The sequence below is a fragment of the Mauremys reevesii genome, linkage group 4 (genome assembly GCF_016161935.1).
Source record: "Mauremys reevesii isolate NIE-2019 linkage group 4, ASM1616193v1, whole genome shotgun sequence".
Lineage (NCBI taxonomy): Eukaryota > Metazoa > Chordata > Testudines > Geoemydidae > Mauremys > Mauremys reevesii.
The window spans coordinates 121,746,377-121,763,305 of NC_052626.1; the positions used below are offsets into that span (position 1 = coordinate 121,746,377).

Sequence of the window (16,929 nt, forward strand, 5' to 3'; positions counted from 1 at the left end):
CCTGACCGAGCGGGTCATGCTGGTGGCGGAGTGGCACCGTATGGGAACGCAGAGTCCAATAGAGTAAAAATCTGAAATGTATCAATCTGTGCCGTAGGATCTCTAATAGGTAGGAAGGTCAATGCTTGACCAATAAAAGTAGGGGAACATGCTACCGACCCCCTGAGCCGAATGGTGATGGTGACAGAAATGCTCCTGAAGCTCAGAGAGGCTATACAATAGAAAACTCAACAATAATGGGGGATTTCCCTCTCAATGGAAGGAGAAACTGAGGCACGGGCAGTGACTTGGGCAAGAGCACAAATGGAGTCAGCAACAGAACCCAAGAGTCCTGACCACCCCCCTCCTGCCTACTTTTAACTATGACACCCCACTCCTCACCCAGAGCCAGGGTAGAGCCCAGGAGCCCTGGTCACCCATGCCTGCTATAACCATTAGACCAGACATCCGCACAAAGCACCGCTGATCTCCAGCCCCAAGGAGCTGTTGCAGCTTCCACAGGGTATGCTGGAAATTCAGGGACTTGGTCGGGGGCGGCTCTTGGCTTTAAAAGCAAAATCAACCCTCCCTCACCATACACGTCTGAGTCCCAAGCCCCACACATCCCTTCCCCAAGGTCAGCGCGGGTCTGGTCTGGCCTCTTCCCTTTGGGAAAACCTGCCCATTGCTCATCAGCCGACCTGTTCTCACCCCAGCTGAGGGTTGGGGGCACTGGGGGCTGAGACTGGTGGCACAGAGGGAGGCTGGGGGCACTGAGGGCTGAGGTACTGGGTGCTGAGGGTACTGGGGGCACTGAGGGGATCTGAAGACTGAGGGTACTGGGGGCACTGGGGGCTGAGGGGTGCTGAGAACTGGAGGGTACTGGGGGTGCTGGGCATGCTGAGGACTGGGGTTCGCTGGGGCTGAGGGGCACAGGGAGGTGCTGGGGGGCACTGAGGCTTACTTGGGGGCACTGGGGGGTGCTTCCTGAGCCTGACTGTTCTGGAAGAGCATGTCCCTCTGCAAACAGGACGCTCCCCCAGCAGGCCGTGCTGCCCCAGTGAGGCACTAGGGGGCGCTGTTATACAAGGCACAGGCAGGGGCTCAGCAGGGGGCTTGTAGCCAAATTCCAGACCAAGCCCATCAGTGTCAGCCAAAGCGTCTCCTGCCTGTCCCTGTGGGCTGCCTGTGCACAACGGCCAGGGGTGGCTCGGCACCAGCACGCCAAGCGCGTGCCTGGGGCGGCAAGCCATGGGGGGGCGCTCTGCCAGTCGCCGCGAGGGCAGCAGGCAGGATGCCTTCGGCAACATGCCTGCCGAGGGTCCGCTGGTCCCGCAGCTTTGGCGGACCTCCCGCATGCATGCTGCCGAATCCGCAGGACCGGGGACCTCCTGCAAGCAAGCCACCGAAGGCAGCCTGCCTGCCATGCTTGGAGCGACAAAATACCTAGAGCCACCCCTGCAACGGCTGCTGGGTTCCACCCCAGAGGTGGCTGCATTTGGACCCTGACGGATGAGATGGGAGAAGGGTCTGACACTGGGTGACGTGGGGCACAGCTACAAATATTATTATAGGTGCTGGGGCAGCACCTCGCGGCCGAGCTCAGGGCTCCGTGCTGCACACGGTGTGAGCCAGGCCATGCCCTGAACAGCTCACACCGTGACTATACGCAGGCTAGCAGGGGAAACTGAGGCACAGCGAGGGGAAGTGACTGGCCAAGGTCACTCAGCAGGGCAGGTGGGTATCCTGAGTCCCAGCACTCTGTCACTGGCCCCCCATGTATCCAGCACCACATGCCCATTGGCCCAGCCCCCTAACAAGTGGCCAGCACTGCCAGATCCTTCCTCCTCTGCACTGCCAGCCCCTCACCCACCTCCTGGCGCACCTCTGCTCTGTAGGGCCTGACCCCATGTCCAGCAGTGGGCAGATGCCCGCCAGCCCCGCCCAGCAGGGATGTTCTGCCCCTTGGCCCCCCTAACGCTGACTGCAGCACCCCCAGCCAGGGCAGCAGCACATAGGGGCCCCCCAAGCCCACAGCCCAGCAATTTGCCAGGCTGTGGGGCTGCTGGAGGGGGCCATCCCCTCGGCCAACCTGAGCAACAGGCCTAGCCCCAGGCCCCCATACCAGCCGCGATTCATTACCCGTTGTCAGTGTGCGGCAGCCCCCCGCGGGGTGGGCCGTGGCTCCCACCCCAGGACAAAGGGCCCTGGCTGCCCCGCAGAGGCTGTGGCTGGCTAGCTCTTTGTGCTGGGCTGACAATGGCTGGAGCTGGCAGGATTATGGGGAGGGGGGCCAGGCACATTGATGAGGGCTGTGATCTCATCGCAGCTCCTCGGGATAATCCCTCCCATCCCCAACCCCCGCCTGGCCTGCTCTGCCTTAGCCGGCAGGAGAGCGGGGCAGGGCTGGGCCAGGCCGCGAGCCTGTAGGCTGGGGGAAGCAGCTGTTCCAGCCCCAGCCTTGGGGGATCCTCTGGGGGGCCAGGCCTGGGTGAGGGCTGCTGGCGAACTCGCAGGAAAGCACCCGGGAGGGCAGATACCCCACCCCTCTGGCCACTAGACCCAGGCCACGTCCAGTCGGACAGGCCCTGCAGTGAGTGGAGGGGGCTCCTGGGTCGGGGAGGGCCAATGGAGGAAGACCCCCGTGTGTCCTGCTGGAAAACAATGGGCCCATTCTGGAGCAGGACAGGGGAGGGGAGGGCCCCGGGCTTTGGAACAAAGATGCCATTTAGTGTCCACCTGCCAGACCCCGACCCCCAGGGGATCTGCTGTGGCAGGGCTGGGGCTGGGGCCCTCCAGATAAGAGCTGCCATAGTGGGTCAGCCCAATGGTCCATCGTGCCCAGTAGCCTTGCTGGAGCAGAGGCAAACAATCCCAGGCTGGAACTCTCCTTCCAGAGGATATGGTGGTACCGAGGACACCCCTCCGCGGAGGGGCCCCCATTATGGAGGAGCCAGGGAATAGCGGGGGATTCGAGGATGAGAGATACAGAGAGCTGGGTTGTGATGAGCAGGAGACCTGCAGGGTGAATTGCTGCCTGAGTGGAACTCATGAGACGTCTGGCCCGCCTGGTAGGCAGCGCTGGACGGAGCCGGTGGGTGTGGGACATGTAGGTACCAATGACATAGGGAAAGGCAGGAGAGAGGTCCTGGAGGCTGCTAGGGAAGAGGTTAAAGTCTCCAGGACTCCCTGGGAGCATTATCTGAAATCTCCCAGTTCCACGTGCAGGGCCAGGGAGACGGGCAGAGCTACGGGGTGTCAATGCGGGGATGAGCCGATGGAGACCAATGGCTCTCAATCTTTCCAGACTGTCCCCCTTTCAGGAGTCTGAGCTGCCTCGTGTACCCCACGTTTACACCTCCCTTCAAAACGACCTGCTGACAAACTCAGACATAAAAAAACAAAAGGGTCACAGCCACTAGTACTGACACATGGCTGACTTTCTTGTTTTGACCATATAATTATCAAATAAATCAACTGGAATCTAAATCTTGTCCTTACAAGTCAGTGTAAAATACACAGAGCAGTACAAACAAGTCGTCGTCTGTATGAGATTTTAGTCTGTACTGATTTCGCTAGCGCTTTCTATGTAGCCTGTTGTAAAAAAAGGCAAATCTCTAGACGAGTTGATGTACCCCTGGAAGATCTCCCACATCCCCCTGGCTGAGAACCATTGGTGTAGGGAGAAGGGGGTTAGGTTTATAACTGGGAAAGGAGGGGCTGATGCTGCAAGGATGGGCTTTGCCTAAACCACAATGGACCCAGGTTGCTGGCATGTCTAGTGGAGCAGTTTTTAAACTAAGTGCCAGGGAAGCTGACAGGTGTGGAGGAGCCAGTGGCCGGACAGAGACGCCCCTTAGGGGAGGAGCTATTATGGGGATTCTCTCTGTCCTAGTAAGGCGGGGAGGGGAGGAGCTGGGAAGGCCAGACTTGTGGGCAGGGAGGTGCTGAGTGGGTGGCAGGGGCGGGGGTGTGTGAATGGACTGTCCAGTTCACTGATAACACGGAGGACGAGCTGGGAACCCACCTCAGCCCCAGCACCGCAGAACCCTCGGCCCCAGGGTCCTCTGCCACTGACACGCAGGCGACGGCTTCCCACCCTGGGGCCAGCACTCATGTGAGGGTGATGGCCCCCAGATGAGGTGCCAGTCACCCAGCCCCCCCGGTCGGTGCCCCCCAGCACTCACGTGAGGATGATGACCCCAGATGAGGTGCCAGTCCCCGCCCCCAGCACTCACGTGAGGGTGACGGTGAAGTGGAAGCGCTGGCGCAGCCCCCGGAAGGTGACGAAGGAGCGGGCAGGGAAGCTGCGGCTGCTCATCTCGCAGTAGGGCTTCTCGTAGTCCCCCGAGGGGCAGTCACACTTGAAGCCCCCGACCAGCAGGTTGGTGCAGGTGCCCCCGTTCTTGCAGACGCCCGGCGTGCAGCGGCCCAGGCGGGCGTTCACCTCACAGTGCTCTCCTGCGGGCAGGGGCAGCTGTCAGGGGCAGTGCCAGGGACCCCCCCGCCCCAGGGCACGTGCTACTGGTCCCTGGCTGGCACTGAGAGCCAAGGGCACAGCACCCTGCTGCACCCAGCCCCCAGGCAGTAATCGCCCTGCACCAGACAGCACCCCCGGCTCGAGCCCTCCCAATTCTCCGGCTCCCCAAAGGTCCCACCAGCCCCAAGCAGCTCCCCACTGCCACACACCTGGCACACGCCGTCACGCCCATGCCCAGCCAGCCCGGCGCACTGGGGTACCTGACCAAGCAGGGCGCAAGCTCCAGACCCCGCTCACAGCCAGGGGCTTGTCCTCGCACATGGCCCCCTGGGCTGGCAGCACTGGTACGTGGGCATGGGGGGGAGTCTGCATAAAGCCAGGGGCACCACTGCCTGCCTGGCAAAGACCGTGGGGCACGAGGCCGGCTGGAGCCCAAAGGGACATGGGTTCTGCTGACAGACCCCAAGATGGAGGCTGCCCGGCTGGAGCAATGCCGGGGAGCAGGCGCTCGCCCCGAGGCTGGGAAAGGGGATGCTGCGGGCACAGGGGGAGGAGCTGCGAGGCTCGCTGGAGTGAGGGCATGGTGAGTTAAAAGCAGGGCGGGGATGTGCACTTCTTGGGATGGGCAGGACGCAGGTGGCAGCACTTCAGCAGTGGAGGGAGGCCTGGGAAGCTGGGGCTGAGGCAGGCCAGAGGGCAGGATCCCCCGGTTCCCGGGTGAGAGGGGAGTGGGCAGGCAGTGTGGCCTGGAGCACTGGCCTGCACTCAGAGGAGCTGAGTTCTGATCCTGCCTTTGGTAGGAGACCTTGGGTGAGTCCCCGCTGCTCTGTGCCTCAGTTTCCCCCAAACAGGGATAAGGACCCTGAGCGCCTTGTGATGCATTCAGAGCTCTACAGCTGGAAAACGCCATTACCCCCCCTTAATCGAGACCCAGAGAGCTGGCCTGAATTTCGATTCCAGGGGTCCTGTGCAAGGTCCATCAGCTGTATGCACGGCTGTGGTTGGCGGCTCTCCCTGCTGTCAAGCAGGCCCCTGAGCACACAGCAGATAAGATATCCCAGGGAACAGAGGTCTGGGAATGCGCAGAGATGAAAGTGCTGCTCCGGGGCCCCAAACCCGCGGCTCAGCTACCCACTTGGCTTTGCTCCGCCTCGGGGGCACTAATGGGACGCTCATCCGACCAATCATACGCTGACGCAGCCCAGCACCCTCCCAGCCCCTTAAACAGCAGGTGCTTTTAACCACCGCTATCCCGCTGCCTCCTGCCGCTCAGACAATTACCAAGCCGGTCACTTTCACTGCCCCCCTGCTGGGCTGCACCCCCGTAAGGGGGAGGGGCCTTGGCTGGGTACCAGCGCCAGCTTCCATGGGGACTGGCAGCATCCGGGGCACTGCTCGCCTGGCTTGTCTGTAAATCTAAGGGTCGAATTCTCAGCTGGTGCAAATTGGTGCAATGGGGCTGCACCAGCTTACGCCAGCAGAGAACTGGGCCCACCCTTGATGTGCCAGCAGCCTGGAAGCCCGCAGAATCTGGGATTAATGACAACAGCAGCTCTGCTCTATCTGCACCTCCTGCTGTAAGCAGCCAGCGCGTTCCCAGCCCAGAGACCCTGCACACACCAGCCCCATGTTCCACTGCAGTCCCGCAGCCAGGAGACCCGACAACAACAAGCCCTTGTGTACACAGTCCGGCTCGCACGACAGACCTGACAACAACAAGCCCGTCTGTACACAGTCCGGCTCACACAACAGACCCGACAACAAGCCCGTCTGTACACAGTCTGGCTCACACGACAGACCCGACAACAACAAGCCCGTCTGTACACAGTCAGGCTCACACAACAGACCCAACAACAAGCTTATGTATACACAGTCCGGCTCGCACGACAGACCTGACAACAAGCCCGTGTGTACACAGTCCGGCTCGCACGACAGACCCGACAACAACAAGCCCATGCACATGCCCGAAGTGGAGTAATCATTGTGGTGACCGTTTTATTGCCAAGGGGACGAAGCACTGAAGGGGCCTGGCTGAAATCTGCTTAGAGCTGGTGGTAGGGTGACCAGATGTCCCAATTTTATAGGGACAGTCCTGATTTTTGGGTCTTTTTTTTATATAGGCTCCTATTACCCCCCACCCCCATCCCAATTTTTCACACTTGCTGTCTGGTGGAGCAGGTCACTCGTGATCACAGGCCAGCACGTGCTGCCGTTGTTTGCTGGCTCAGGGCCTTAGCCTGGTAACTGTGTGGGGCAGGGGCTGTCACTCCCTGTCTGCGCTGCGACCACCCGATGGGGCCTCAACGTGCTGCTCGGCACCCACGTTTAGGGTGACCAGATGTCCTGATTTTATAGGGACAGGCCCGATTTTTGGGTCTTTTTCTTATATAGGCTCCTATTCCCCCCCCCCAACCCCCTCTCCCGATTTTTCACACTCGCTCTCTGGTCACCCTACCCAGGATCAATAACACTAATGGCCGGGGGCTGGGCCGGGGCTGCTGGCGAGGGACCCGGGAGCCGGTGCCTTGGGAAGTTGTAGATTTATGGCTGTTTCTATGGGAGGAGGCACCAGGAATCACCAAGAACCAGATTAAACCTTTCAGCTGCAGCTAATACAAACTAACGTGTGAGGCAACCGCTTCGGCACCGCACTAATGCACGTGTGGGCGATGCGCCGGACAGGCAGGCCGGGGCCGGGGCCAGGACCAGGGGGTGGGATTGGTTTCTTTGCTATGACTTTGGCTGTCGAAGACACAGATTTTGAACAAGCGATTGCAAGATGTGCCCTGGGGCAGACTCCCCACACAGAGCCAGGGATGCAGCTGGGACCATGGCCAGGCATGTGCCACGCAGAGACCGTCCCTGTGCCCAGGGCAGGGCGGGCAAGGAACTGGCACGTTGGGAAGTAACCCCCTGCCTTTTAGCATGGCTACTGAAAGGCACTTCGCCCTGCTGCATTATTCCAAACACCCCCGTCCCCCAGCTCCATCTTTTTAACTTCCCGAGCAGGCCGGCACCTCCCAGAGAGCCGCTTGGCTGGGCCAGTGTCTCCCTCCCCTATAGCTTGCTGTCTTTGGGGTTTCCCAGCAGGGCACTGGGAGGGGGAAATCTGCCGTGTGGCTCTACAGTTTCACCACAGGGCCACCTGTGTGCGGCGCGCCAGGGATGCTGGGCACAGCCCAGACAAGCCTGGCTGGCTTGGATCGCAGGGGGCACAGGGTGCCCTGCAGAATGCACCCCCCCCCAGCCTGTGCCCAGGTCTCCTCAAAAGCCGGGGCAAGCGTTCAGAAGTGCTCAGCACCCAGCAGCTCCCATTGGGACCCTTCTCACTGGGGGTATTCTCCATTGCCCCAGTGGGGGAGGGGGATTCTCCAATCCCCCAGTGGGGGAGGGGAATTGTCCATTGCCCCAGTGGGGGAGGGGGATTCTCCATTGCCAGGGAGCTCACAGCTTTCTACAGTCCTGGGTCACACTCCCTTCAGTGCCATCACCCTGTCTACAGTTGAGGAAACTGAGGCACAGAGCAGGGCTAAAAAGAGAATTTGTGACCCAGCCAGGGAGAGAACCCAGGAGTCCCAAACCTCCGCCCCCACCCTGACACCACTCCCCTCTTAGAGCTGGGAAGAGAACCCAGGAGTCCTAGCTCCCAGCCCGCACTGCTGTAACACCAGACCCCCCCATGTCTCTCCCAGAACTTGCCAGAACCCAGGAGTCCTTCCTGCAGCCATGTGTTCTAACCACTAGTCCCCACATCCCCATGTCCATCCCAGGTGATGGGGGGGAGGGCGGGTTACTGCGGTGCCAGCAGCCTCCTGGGGCAGGGCTAGGGGGCAGGCAGTACCAGGGACACTAGGGGGGGGGTGCCAGGGCCTGGTTTACCGGAGTCCTGGGTCCACAGTGGGTATCACAGGGGCACGCCAAGCAGTTTTGTCACCGCTGGAGTTTGGGGGTCACTAGCTGCTGGGGTGCACAGGGATGGGGGGCTGGCAGCTGTGGAGCATGGGGGTGGGAGGGTCTCTGGGAGGCTTTTCTGGGCCGGGCTGGGGGTGTCTGTCTGCAGGGTAATGGTTTGGGGGTTCACCCCTGGCACCGGAAGCTGGGACTCTCTAGGCAGGACTCCCTGGGGGGCCAGGCAGGTGGAGGAGCCCTTTGGGTGGGGTGAAGTTGGGGTCACCAAGGGGTAGGAGTTTGGGGGCAGTCAGAGCACACCAGGGCAGTGCGCAGCCTGTGCTGAATGCCGCATAGCCTGCCCCTCAGCACCCCAAAGCCAGACATCCCCACATTTTACCCTCGTGTCACAGCCCTTTATGGCATCGAATTCGCTCCTCCCCCTCCCTTATCAGCCCCCCCCCCACACTCCTCCCACCACATCCCCAGTCCTCCCCCCAGAGGATTTCAGGAAGAATCTCCATTCCCAGCCTCTCCTCCTCCCGCCCTAATAACCAGCTTCAGTTTCCAGGGAAACTGATGCTCCCCCCCTCCCCCACCCTGAAAGGAACCCTGCCCCTCCCCTGCCTGCAGAAGGGAGCCCGGGCTGGCACTGGGATGACCCAGCTTGGGCCCAGGGGGATGCAGTGAGGGGTGTGGGGGAGCTGCTCCCCTGGCTCAGTGTCACCAGCTAACAGGGGCTCCTCAAGCAATAGGCCACTGGCGGCCCCGATCCCAGGGCAGCTGTGGAGAGCCCCCCCTCGCTCCCTCTCACCGCATGGCCAAGGTTTCTGGGGGCCCTCGTAGCTCTGGGCCTGGCTGCCCCGGCCGTGGTGCTGAGCAGCTCTCGCAGCTATGCCACGAGCCCTGGCACACCAAGCGACCCCCAGGACCCCTCCCCGGGCAACGGCGCCCAGCCAGGCGCTGAGCCAGCCCAGCCGGTCACTGCCTGGGCACCACGCCACCCTCCAGCCTCCCCCTCCCCAGGCCGCAGGGTCGGGGACTCGGAGCCCGGGGGGTGGGGGAGGCCAGGTCACGGGGTGGGTGGTGTCCCGGCGTGGGAGCAGGCCAGATACTGGGCGTGGGCAGCCCAAGCTCTTAGCCGGCGCTAAGAGGGGGCAGGGCAGGCCGGGAGCTCGGGATTAGAACAAGAGGCTGCTGCGTCCTCAGGCTGCAGCTGGGCGGCCCCACAGGTGGGGGTAGCCTGGCCAGTGCAGGAGGCTGCCCCACTCCATGGCCTGCCCCACGGCTCGCAGCGCGGCCTTCAGCAGAGCTCAGTGCTCCGGCCCCAGCTCCAACCCCCGGAGAATCTACTCGCGGTGGGAACACTCCACCACAGGGCTGGGGCTGGGGCAGAGACCCCGCCTCGGTAGGCTGACCAGAGAGCAAGTGTGAAAAATCGAGACAGGGTGGGGGGTAATAGGAGTAATAGGGGGGTAAAAGAAAAAGCCCCAAATATGGGGACTGTCCCTATAAAATTGGGACATCTGGTCACCCTATGTCTAGGCCGTGGGCCTCAGGGACATGCCCACGGCCCGGGGGCACCCCCCCACAGGGACACACCCCTGCCCCATAGGGACACGCCCATGGCTCACAGGGACACGCCCCCCCCAAGGGGACACACCCCAACCCCACAGGGACACACTCCTGCCCCATAGGGACACGCCCACCACCCAGGGGCACCCCCCCACAGGGACACACCCCTGTCCCATAGAGACATGCCTCCGGCTCACAGTGACATGCCCAACAGACATGAGATGTGGCCACTGTCCTGGGCTGGATTTGAACTAGTACCTTGGTGGGGGTGAAGGGGGTGAAGGTCTCCCCCATTCCCCAGCCCTCCGAGCCAGCCAGCAGAGGCCCCGGGAGGTGGAGACGGATGGCTGGATGGGGATACAGAGGGGGGGTATGGAGGGCGCTGGCCGGACAGTACGGATGAGATGGCTGGACAGGGCCATGGACGGAGACGGACAGAGGGGGGTAAGGCTGGAGATGGACGGGCAGGATATGGCCGGGGATAAGGAGGGGGATATGGAGGGCGCTGGCCGGACAGTATGGATGGGATGGCTGGATAGGGGCATGGACGGGGACAGACAGAGCGGGGGATGGCTGGAGATGGCCGGGTGGGGGTACAGCTGGGGCTGACCGGACAAACAGATGCATGTGTAGGGACAGACAGAGGAGCCCTTTCCCCCACCTCCACCCCGTCTGGCCCCTCTCCCGCTCACCGGTGAAGCCGGCCTGGCAGTGGCAGGTGTAGCCGCCCTCCCGGCGGTGGCAGCGCCCATTGCGGCCGCAGGGGCTGGAGTAGCACAGGTCAATCTCACTCTCGCAGTAGTGGCCAGTGAAGCCGGCGGGGCAGCGGCAGCGCAGGCCGCTGACAGGGTGGATGGGCCGGAAGAGGATGGTGGTGGAGGCCAGGAAGGGCGCGGAGCTGTCAAAACGCAGCACGGAGACGCAGCGCATGTAGTTCTCGCAGGGCTCCCGCAGGCAGATGTTGTCGTCGAAGGGCAGCACCTGCTGCTCAGAGATGGCAGCCAGCAGCGTGCGGTTGAGGTAGAGCCGCTCCTGCAGGTCCTGGGAGGAGACGTAGCGGCCCCCGCGGGCCCCGCCCGGCAGCAGCACTGACAGGCTGACGTTGAGGATGTGGGCGGCTGGCACGTCCGTGTCGTTCTGGATGTTGAAGAGCACCACGTGGTGGCGGGGGGCTGAGAGCACAGCCGCCACCCCCTCCAGGAAGAGCGCCAGCCGTGGCGACAGGAACCGCTCCGGGGACATGTTCTCCAGGCGCAGCGTGATGCTGTTGGTCAGCATCTCGTCCGTGACGATGGTCACCTGCAGGGTGCACTGAGCTGCCACGCTGTGCACGCCATCTGCCGAGAGACGAGGGCAAGGGGTGAATGGCGCCTGGAGGGGCTGGGGCTGAGCCTGCCACGGGAACAGGCTTTTTACAGCTCCAGAGTCCACCAGGGGCTGGGCTAGCAGGGGCTGTGGGTCAGACTCAGGACTGAGGGACACCAGCAGAGCTGGGGGTGGGGGAGCCCAGGGCTGGGCTGGCAGGGGCTGCGGGTCGGGAGTGAGGGACACCAGCAGAGCTGGGGGTGGCCATGGGCACACAGGGCACATGGGTTGTGTCTTCAAACAGGCCCCCAGGCAATGGCGCCCTCTGTGACCTCCAGCCAGCTGGTCTCCAGCCATGTCCGTCCTCCCCGCCCCCCCAGCCCCCACGCAGCCCCTGCAAGGCCTGGAGCTCAGAAGGGGCATTTTGGCAGGTGCTCTCCGGCACATGAGGCCAACAGCTGTGGGCCCGCAGCCCGGGGCCAGCAAGTGCCAAGGCAGATGGCTGGCAGCCAACACCCAGTAGGAACCCCTTCCCCAGCAGCTGGGGGCCCTTTCTCACACGCTGGTCCTCACTGGGGGCTCCCTCAACTCCTAGCCCATGTCAGCATGTGGCTACCAGGTTATGCCCCCTGGCTAGTCGGTATCTGCCTGGCTCCCAGCCCAGGGGACATGACAGACCACGCTGCCAATCACTGACCAGCCTCACTGGAAACCCGACAAAATCCTGCTGTGCCAGGGTCTGAGGCTGTTTGCTACAAAAACCCTGGCACATACCCCCGGCCCAGCGCGGAGGGCACAAGGAATGCCCCAGCATATACTCCACACAGACAGACAGCCCCAGCACATACCCCAGACAGACAGGCAATCCCAGGCACAGCCCCTGGGTGGATGGATGGATGGATGGATGCCGGGCTCAGCCCCTGGACAGACAGACTCCTGGGCACAGGCCCCACCCGTCCATGGCCCCAGCCTGTCCTTCCTAAGCAGGGAACTGGGGGCGGCAAAGGGGGGCAGGAAGAGCAGCTAGCGGGGGGTGGTTCTCACCAGTGCACCACAGGCGGGCGGGTCAGCATCAGTCCTAGGTGACAGATGGGGAAACTGAGGCTCAGAGGAACGCAATTTGCCCCAGCTCACGCAGCAGGTTGGGGGCAGAGCAGGGAATAGGACCCAAGAGTCCAAAGGCCCCATCATTGCTGCTTCTCCAGCATGAGGTTAATTCCCACTCCAGCTCCAAGGGCTGCCACCTGGGACAGACAGGGGTCAAGGGGGACAGGGAGAGGCCAGCAGGGGCTAAGCAGGGCATATGGAGGTGCTCTCTCATCTCCAGCCCCCCGGAGCCGGTCTGCCCCCCCAACCCTCCCAGAGCCAGTCTGCCTTCACTGGCCCCCCGGAGCTGGGCTGCCCCCCCCACCCCCCAACCCTCCCAGAGCCAGTCTGCCCTCACCAGCCCCCCCAGAGCCGGTCTGTCCCCACACTCTACCCTCCAGAGCCGGTCTGCCCTCACCGGCCCCCCGGAGCCAGGCTGCCCCCCCCCAACCCTCCCAGAGCCAGTCTGCCCTCACCGGCCCCCGAGAGCCGGTCTGTCCCCCCACTCCACCCTCCAGAGTTGGTCTGCCCTCACCAGGCCCTGCCCATCTCATCTGGGTCCAGCAGCTCAGCCCCGGCCGCGCTCTGTGGCAGGTTAGTTCTGGCCACGGGAGCCGTCTCTCTCACTGACCCCCAGGATTTAGCCTGCGCGAGTTGCCCCCGAACCCTGGGGGCACTGAGGGGAAGGGGCACATGCTGCACCAGGGGCTCATCACACTTACTCCATGCCATAGCAGTGAGGCCTCTCTGTGGAGAACCTCCCTCAAATAGAAGCAGTGTAGGGGCTATGACACACAGCTGAGCATCCAGCAGAGGGCAGCAGTCTCTGTCTCTCGCTCTTTCACACACACACCAGTTCATCACAACTCTTAGCACTATTTCAGCCAGGGATCTCAAAGCACCATGCAATGGCAGGTCAGTAGCATCACCCCCATTGGACAGCTGGGGAAACTGAGGCACAGCATGGGACAGTGACTCACCTGATGTCACCCAGGAAGTCAGTGCCAGAGTCCTGATCTAACCACTAGCCCTCCCATCCCCCCCAGAGCCAGGGACAGACCACAAGAGTCCTGACTCCCAGCCCTGTACTCAGTCCAGACCGCAAAAATCTGAAGCCACCTTCCTTAGGAATGGGGACTTTGCCCTGGTGCCAACATTCACATTCCCCCTTCCTCACGTGCGCCTCCCTGCAGAGGTGGCTGCAGCCCAGCAGCACTGAGTCATCTGGGCAAGGAGCCACTCCTGGGCACTGTGACATTTCATTGTGGAAACGCAAGGTGAGGCTCCAGCACCATGAACTGAGCGAGGGGGGCTGAGCCGGGGGACTAACAGATGCCCCCGGGCAGGGCGAGGCGCTGAGGAGGGGTGCACACAGAGCCTGGAGAGCAGAGTTACACATCTGTGCGGTCCTGCCTGCCTGCCGAGAGCTGCCCCCAAACACCCATCTCAGGGTGATGTGAACTGCTCTCATTCACTGCTGCGAGTGTTCACTCTGAAGCCTGATGGTGACATGTTCAGTACAGGCCTGGCTGTTTCACTGCTGCAGAATCTTTCTGCCCATCTGGGGTGGAGCCTGGATATATGTAAGAGGGGCCTGGGGCTGTGAGGGCAGAGCTTACAGGGGAAAGGCTTGAGGCCCTGGCATAGTCCATGGTCTTGTTTCCAAAGCTGCAGGGCCCTGGGGTCATGACCTCACCAAGGAGGTTAAAGGTCATCACCCCCACCAGGCTGCAGCAGAGAATGAAGAGGGGCTGCTTGGCCCCACAATGGCCCCACCTGACCAGTGGGAAGAATCATAGAATATCAGGGTTGGAAGGGACCTCAAGAGATCTAGTCCAACCTCCTGCTCAAAGCAGGACCAATCCCCAAATGGCCCCCTTGAGGATTGAACTCACAACCCTGGGTTTAGCAGGCTAATGCTTAAGCCACTGAGCTATCCCTCCCCTCCTGAAGGCCACATGCAGGGAGCCCATGCCCATGCTCGCACCCCCCGACCTATAGAGCATGAGGGGACAGAGCAGCCTTGTCACACTCTCCTGCAGGAGATATTTACTGAGTGCCCAGCACCCAGCCCATGTCTATCTCAGCTACGTCCATCCTGGAATTCACTCCCCCAGCCTCAGCGCCCCCCCCGCCCTCCAGGCCCCTGATTCTCCAGCCCCTCCCTCCAGCCCCTCCTCACCAGCCTCCCTCTCCTCCCAGACGGGACATTCCTGGGCCGAGCCCCCCCGACACCCCAAGCCCCGGAGCAGGCAGCCGTTGGCTCAGCAAACACGGGGCCCTGGGTGCCCGGCACTGAAGGGCTCTTCGGCTGGAGTGCGGATGCCTCAGATGCCTGGGGCAAGGGCTGACAAACACTCCTGGCCACAGGGGCCTTTTTCTCACTCCACACCAGGTGGCCTCCCTGGGCCTGGGATAGCAGGGGCTGCGGGTCAGAAGTGAGGGGCAGCTGTGGAGCTGGTGGGGGCAGGGCTGGACTAGCAGGGGGCTGTGGGTCGGGAGTGAGGGGCACCTGCGGAGCTGGGCGGGGGGAGGGAGCCCAGGGCTGGGATAACAGGGGGCTGCAGGTTGGGAGTGAGGGGCACCTGTGCAACTGTGTGTCGGGGGAGCCCAGGGCTGGGCTAGCAGGGGGCTGTGGGTTGGGAATGAGGGGCACCGGCAGAGCTGGGGGCTGGGGGGAGCTGGCTCTAGCAGACTCTCCTGAAATATGTACGTTTTCCCAGCTCTATTCATTGTTTGACAAAGGACAACGGCTGCCATGGCAACTACCAGCGCATCTCCCCTGCGCCCACAGGCAGGGCCCCGGATCAGCAGAGCCTAGGCTCGGAACCCCTCCTCCTCCTGCTGCGGGGGCTGAGGGCAGTGCTGGCACCAGGCGCTGCCCCATCTCCCCCTGCTCCCTGGGGCACCGTGCTAGGGCCCTTCCCTCCATCAGGCAGGGGAGCAGGGCCTGGCGAGGACAGCCCAGGCTGAGGGACTCTCGGGACCCTGGGGGGCATAGCCCAGTCTGTCCTTCTCAGTCCCAACCCCAGGGCAAAGCCAGCTCTGTCTCAGGGCCCAGGCCTTGTACTGGGACAGCCTGTAACCCCAGCTCCTCCCTGTGCAGCCCCCGCTCAGTGGCCCAGGCCACACTGGGGTCACTGGTTTCTGTGCAGACACCTGGCCTGCGCTGAGCCCCAGCGAGTGCATTACACGCAGGGCCCAGCAAACAGAGCACAGATGGTACCAGCCTGCCTTGGAGTGGGACCAGCAGCCCAGAGACAGAAGGTTCTGCTGGCCCAAGGCTGGGCCTGGCTGGACCGGGGGGTGATGCCACATCCCTGTGCCCCTCATCTTCTCCTGCTGGGTCTGACGCCAGGGGTATGTCCCGGAGCACAGGCCTCTGCCCAGTGAAACAGCCCTGCACTGGCTTCCTGGTAATCCCCCCAGCGCAGTCCCCAATTGCCCAGCCTGGGTGGCTCCAGTGCCAGGCCAGGCCCAGCGTCTCACTGGGTCTGCGCAGCCTCACAGAGCTTCCCCCTCAGCCACATCAACTTGGAGCTCACGCGCCAGCACCAGGCGTCTGCTCGGCTCCCCAGCACACAGGGGTTCAGTGAAAAGCTGGGCTGAGTCCGCAGGGGTTCCGAACAGCCCAAACCCAGCTAGAGACAATGGCTGGGTGCACACAAGGGTCCCCCTAGCCCCCAGCCTGCCACAACTCTGCCAGTTCCCCTCAGTCCCGACCCGCAGCCCCTGCTAGCCCAGCCCTGGGCTCCCCACAGCTCTGCTGGTGCCCCTCACTCCCGACCCGCAGCCCCTGCTAGCCCAGCCCTGCCCGCCTCAGCTCTGCCAGTTCCCCTCACTCCTGACCCGCAGCCCCTGCTAACCCAGCTCTGCCGGTTCCCCTCACTCCGGACCCGCAACCCTGCTACCCCAGCCCTGCCCCACTCAGCTCTGCCGGTTCCACTCAGTCCCGATCAGCAGCCCCTGCTAGCCCAGCCCTGCCCTCCTCCCCTGCCCCACCCCGCTCTGCTGATACGCTGTCTCCCTCACTGCTGGGGCCAGAACAAGAAGCATGGGTGTAAATTGCAGTGAGGCCAGTTTAGGCTGGAGAGGAGGAAAACACCCGCCATGGCAGTCCCACTCCGGGAAGCTGTGGGATCCCTGTCATGGGGGGCTGAGTCCAGGCTGGACAAATGCCTGTCAGGGTGGTGGAGGTTCCCTTGGCCCTGCCTCAGCGCAGGCTGCTGGGCTGAGTGACCTCCATGCAGGGGCGGCTCTAGCCATTTCACCGCCCCAAGCACGGCGGCACGCCGCGGGGGGCGCTCTGCCAGTCGCCGGTCCCGCGGCTCCGGTGGACCTCCCGCAGATGTGCCTGAGGATGCTCCACCAAAGCTGCAGGACCAGCGGACCCTCCGCAGGCACGCCTGCGGGAGGTCCACCGGAGCCACCTGCCGCCCTCCCGGCAACCGGCAGAGTGCCCCCCGCAGCATGCCGCCCCAAGCACGCGCTTGGAGTGCTGGGGCCTGGAGCCGCCCCTGCCTCCGTGGCCCCTCCAGTCCCACCTCTCTGTGATCCAACAGACATTTGGGGAACATGCCCAAACCCAGCGCCGCTCCACATGCCAGCCCAGCGGG

General features: G+C 63.0%; 1 protein-coding gene across 2 annotated transcripts in view; it reads right to left on the reverse strand.

The window, feature by feature from the left end:
* CELSR2 (cadherin EGF LAG seven-pass G-type receptor 2) overlaps window positions 1-16,929 on the reverse strand; it is a 69,269-nt gene that overhangs the window by 38,686 nt on the left and 13,654 nt on the right. For both annotated transcript variants that reach the window (XM_039537734.1, XM_039537735.1), the window contains exons 2-3: window positions 10,615-11,259; window positions 4,218-4,440 (exon numbers count right to left, since the gene is read on the reverse strand). In XM_039537734.1, coding sequence (XP_039393668.1) covers window positions 4,218-4,440; window positions 10,615-11,259 — 868 coding nt within the window. The remainder of the gene's footprint in view (window positions 1-4,217; window positions 4,441-10,614; window positions 11,260-16,929) is intronic.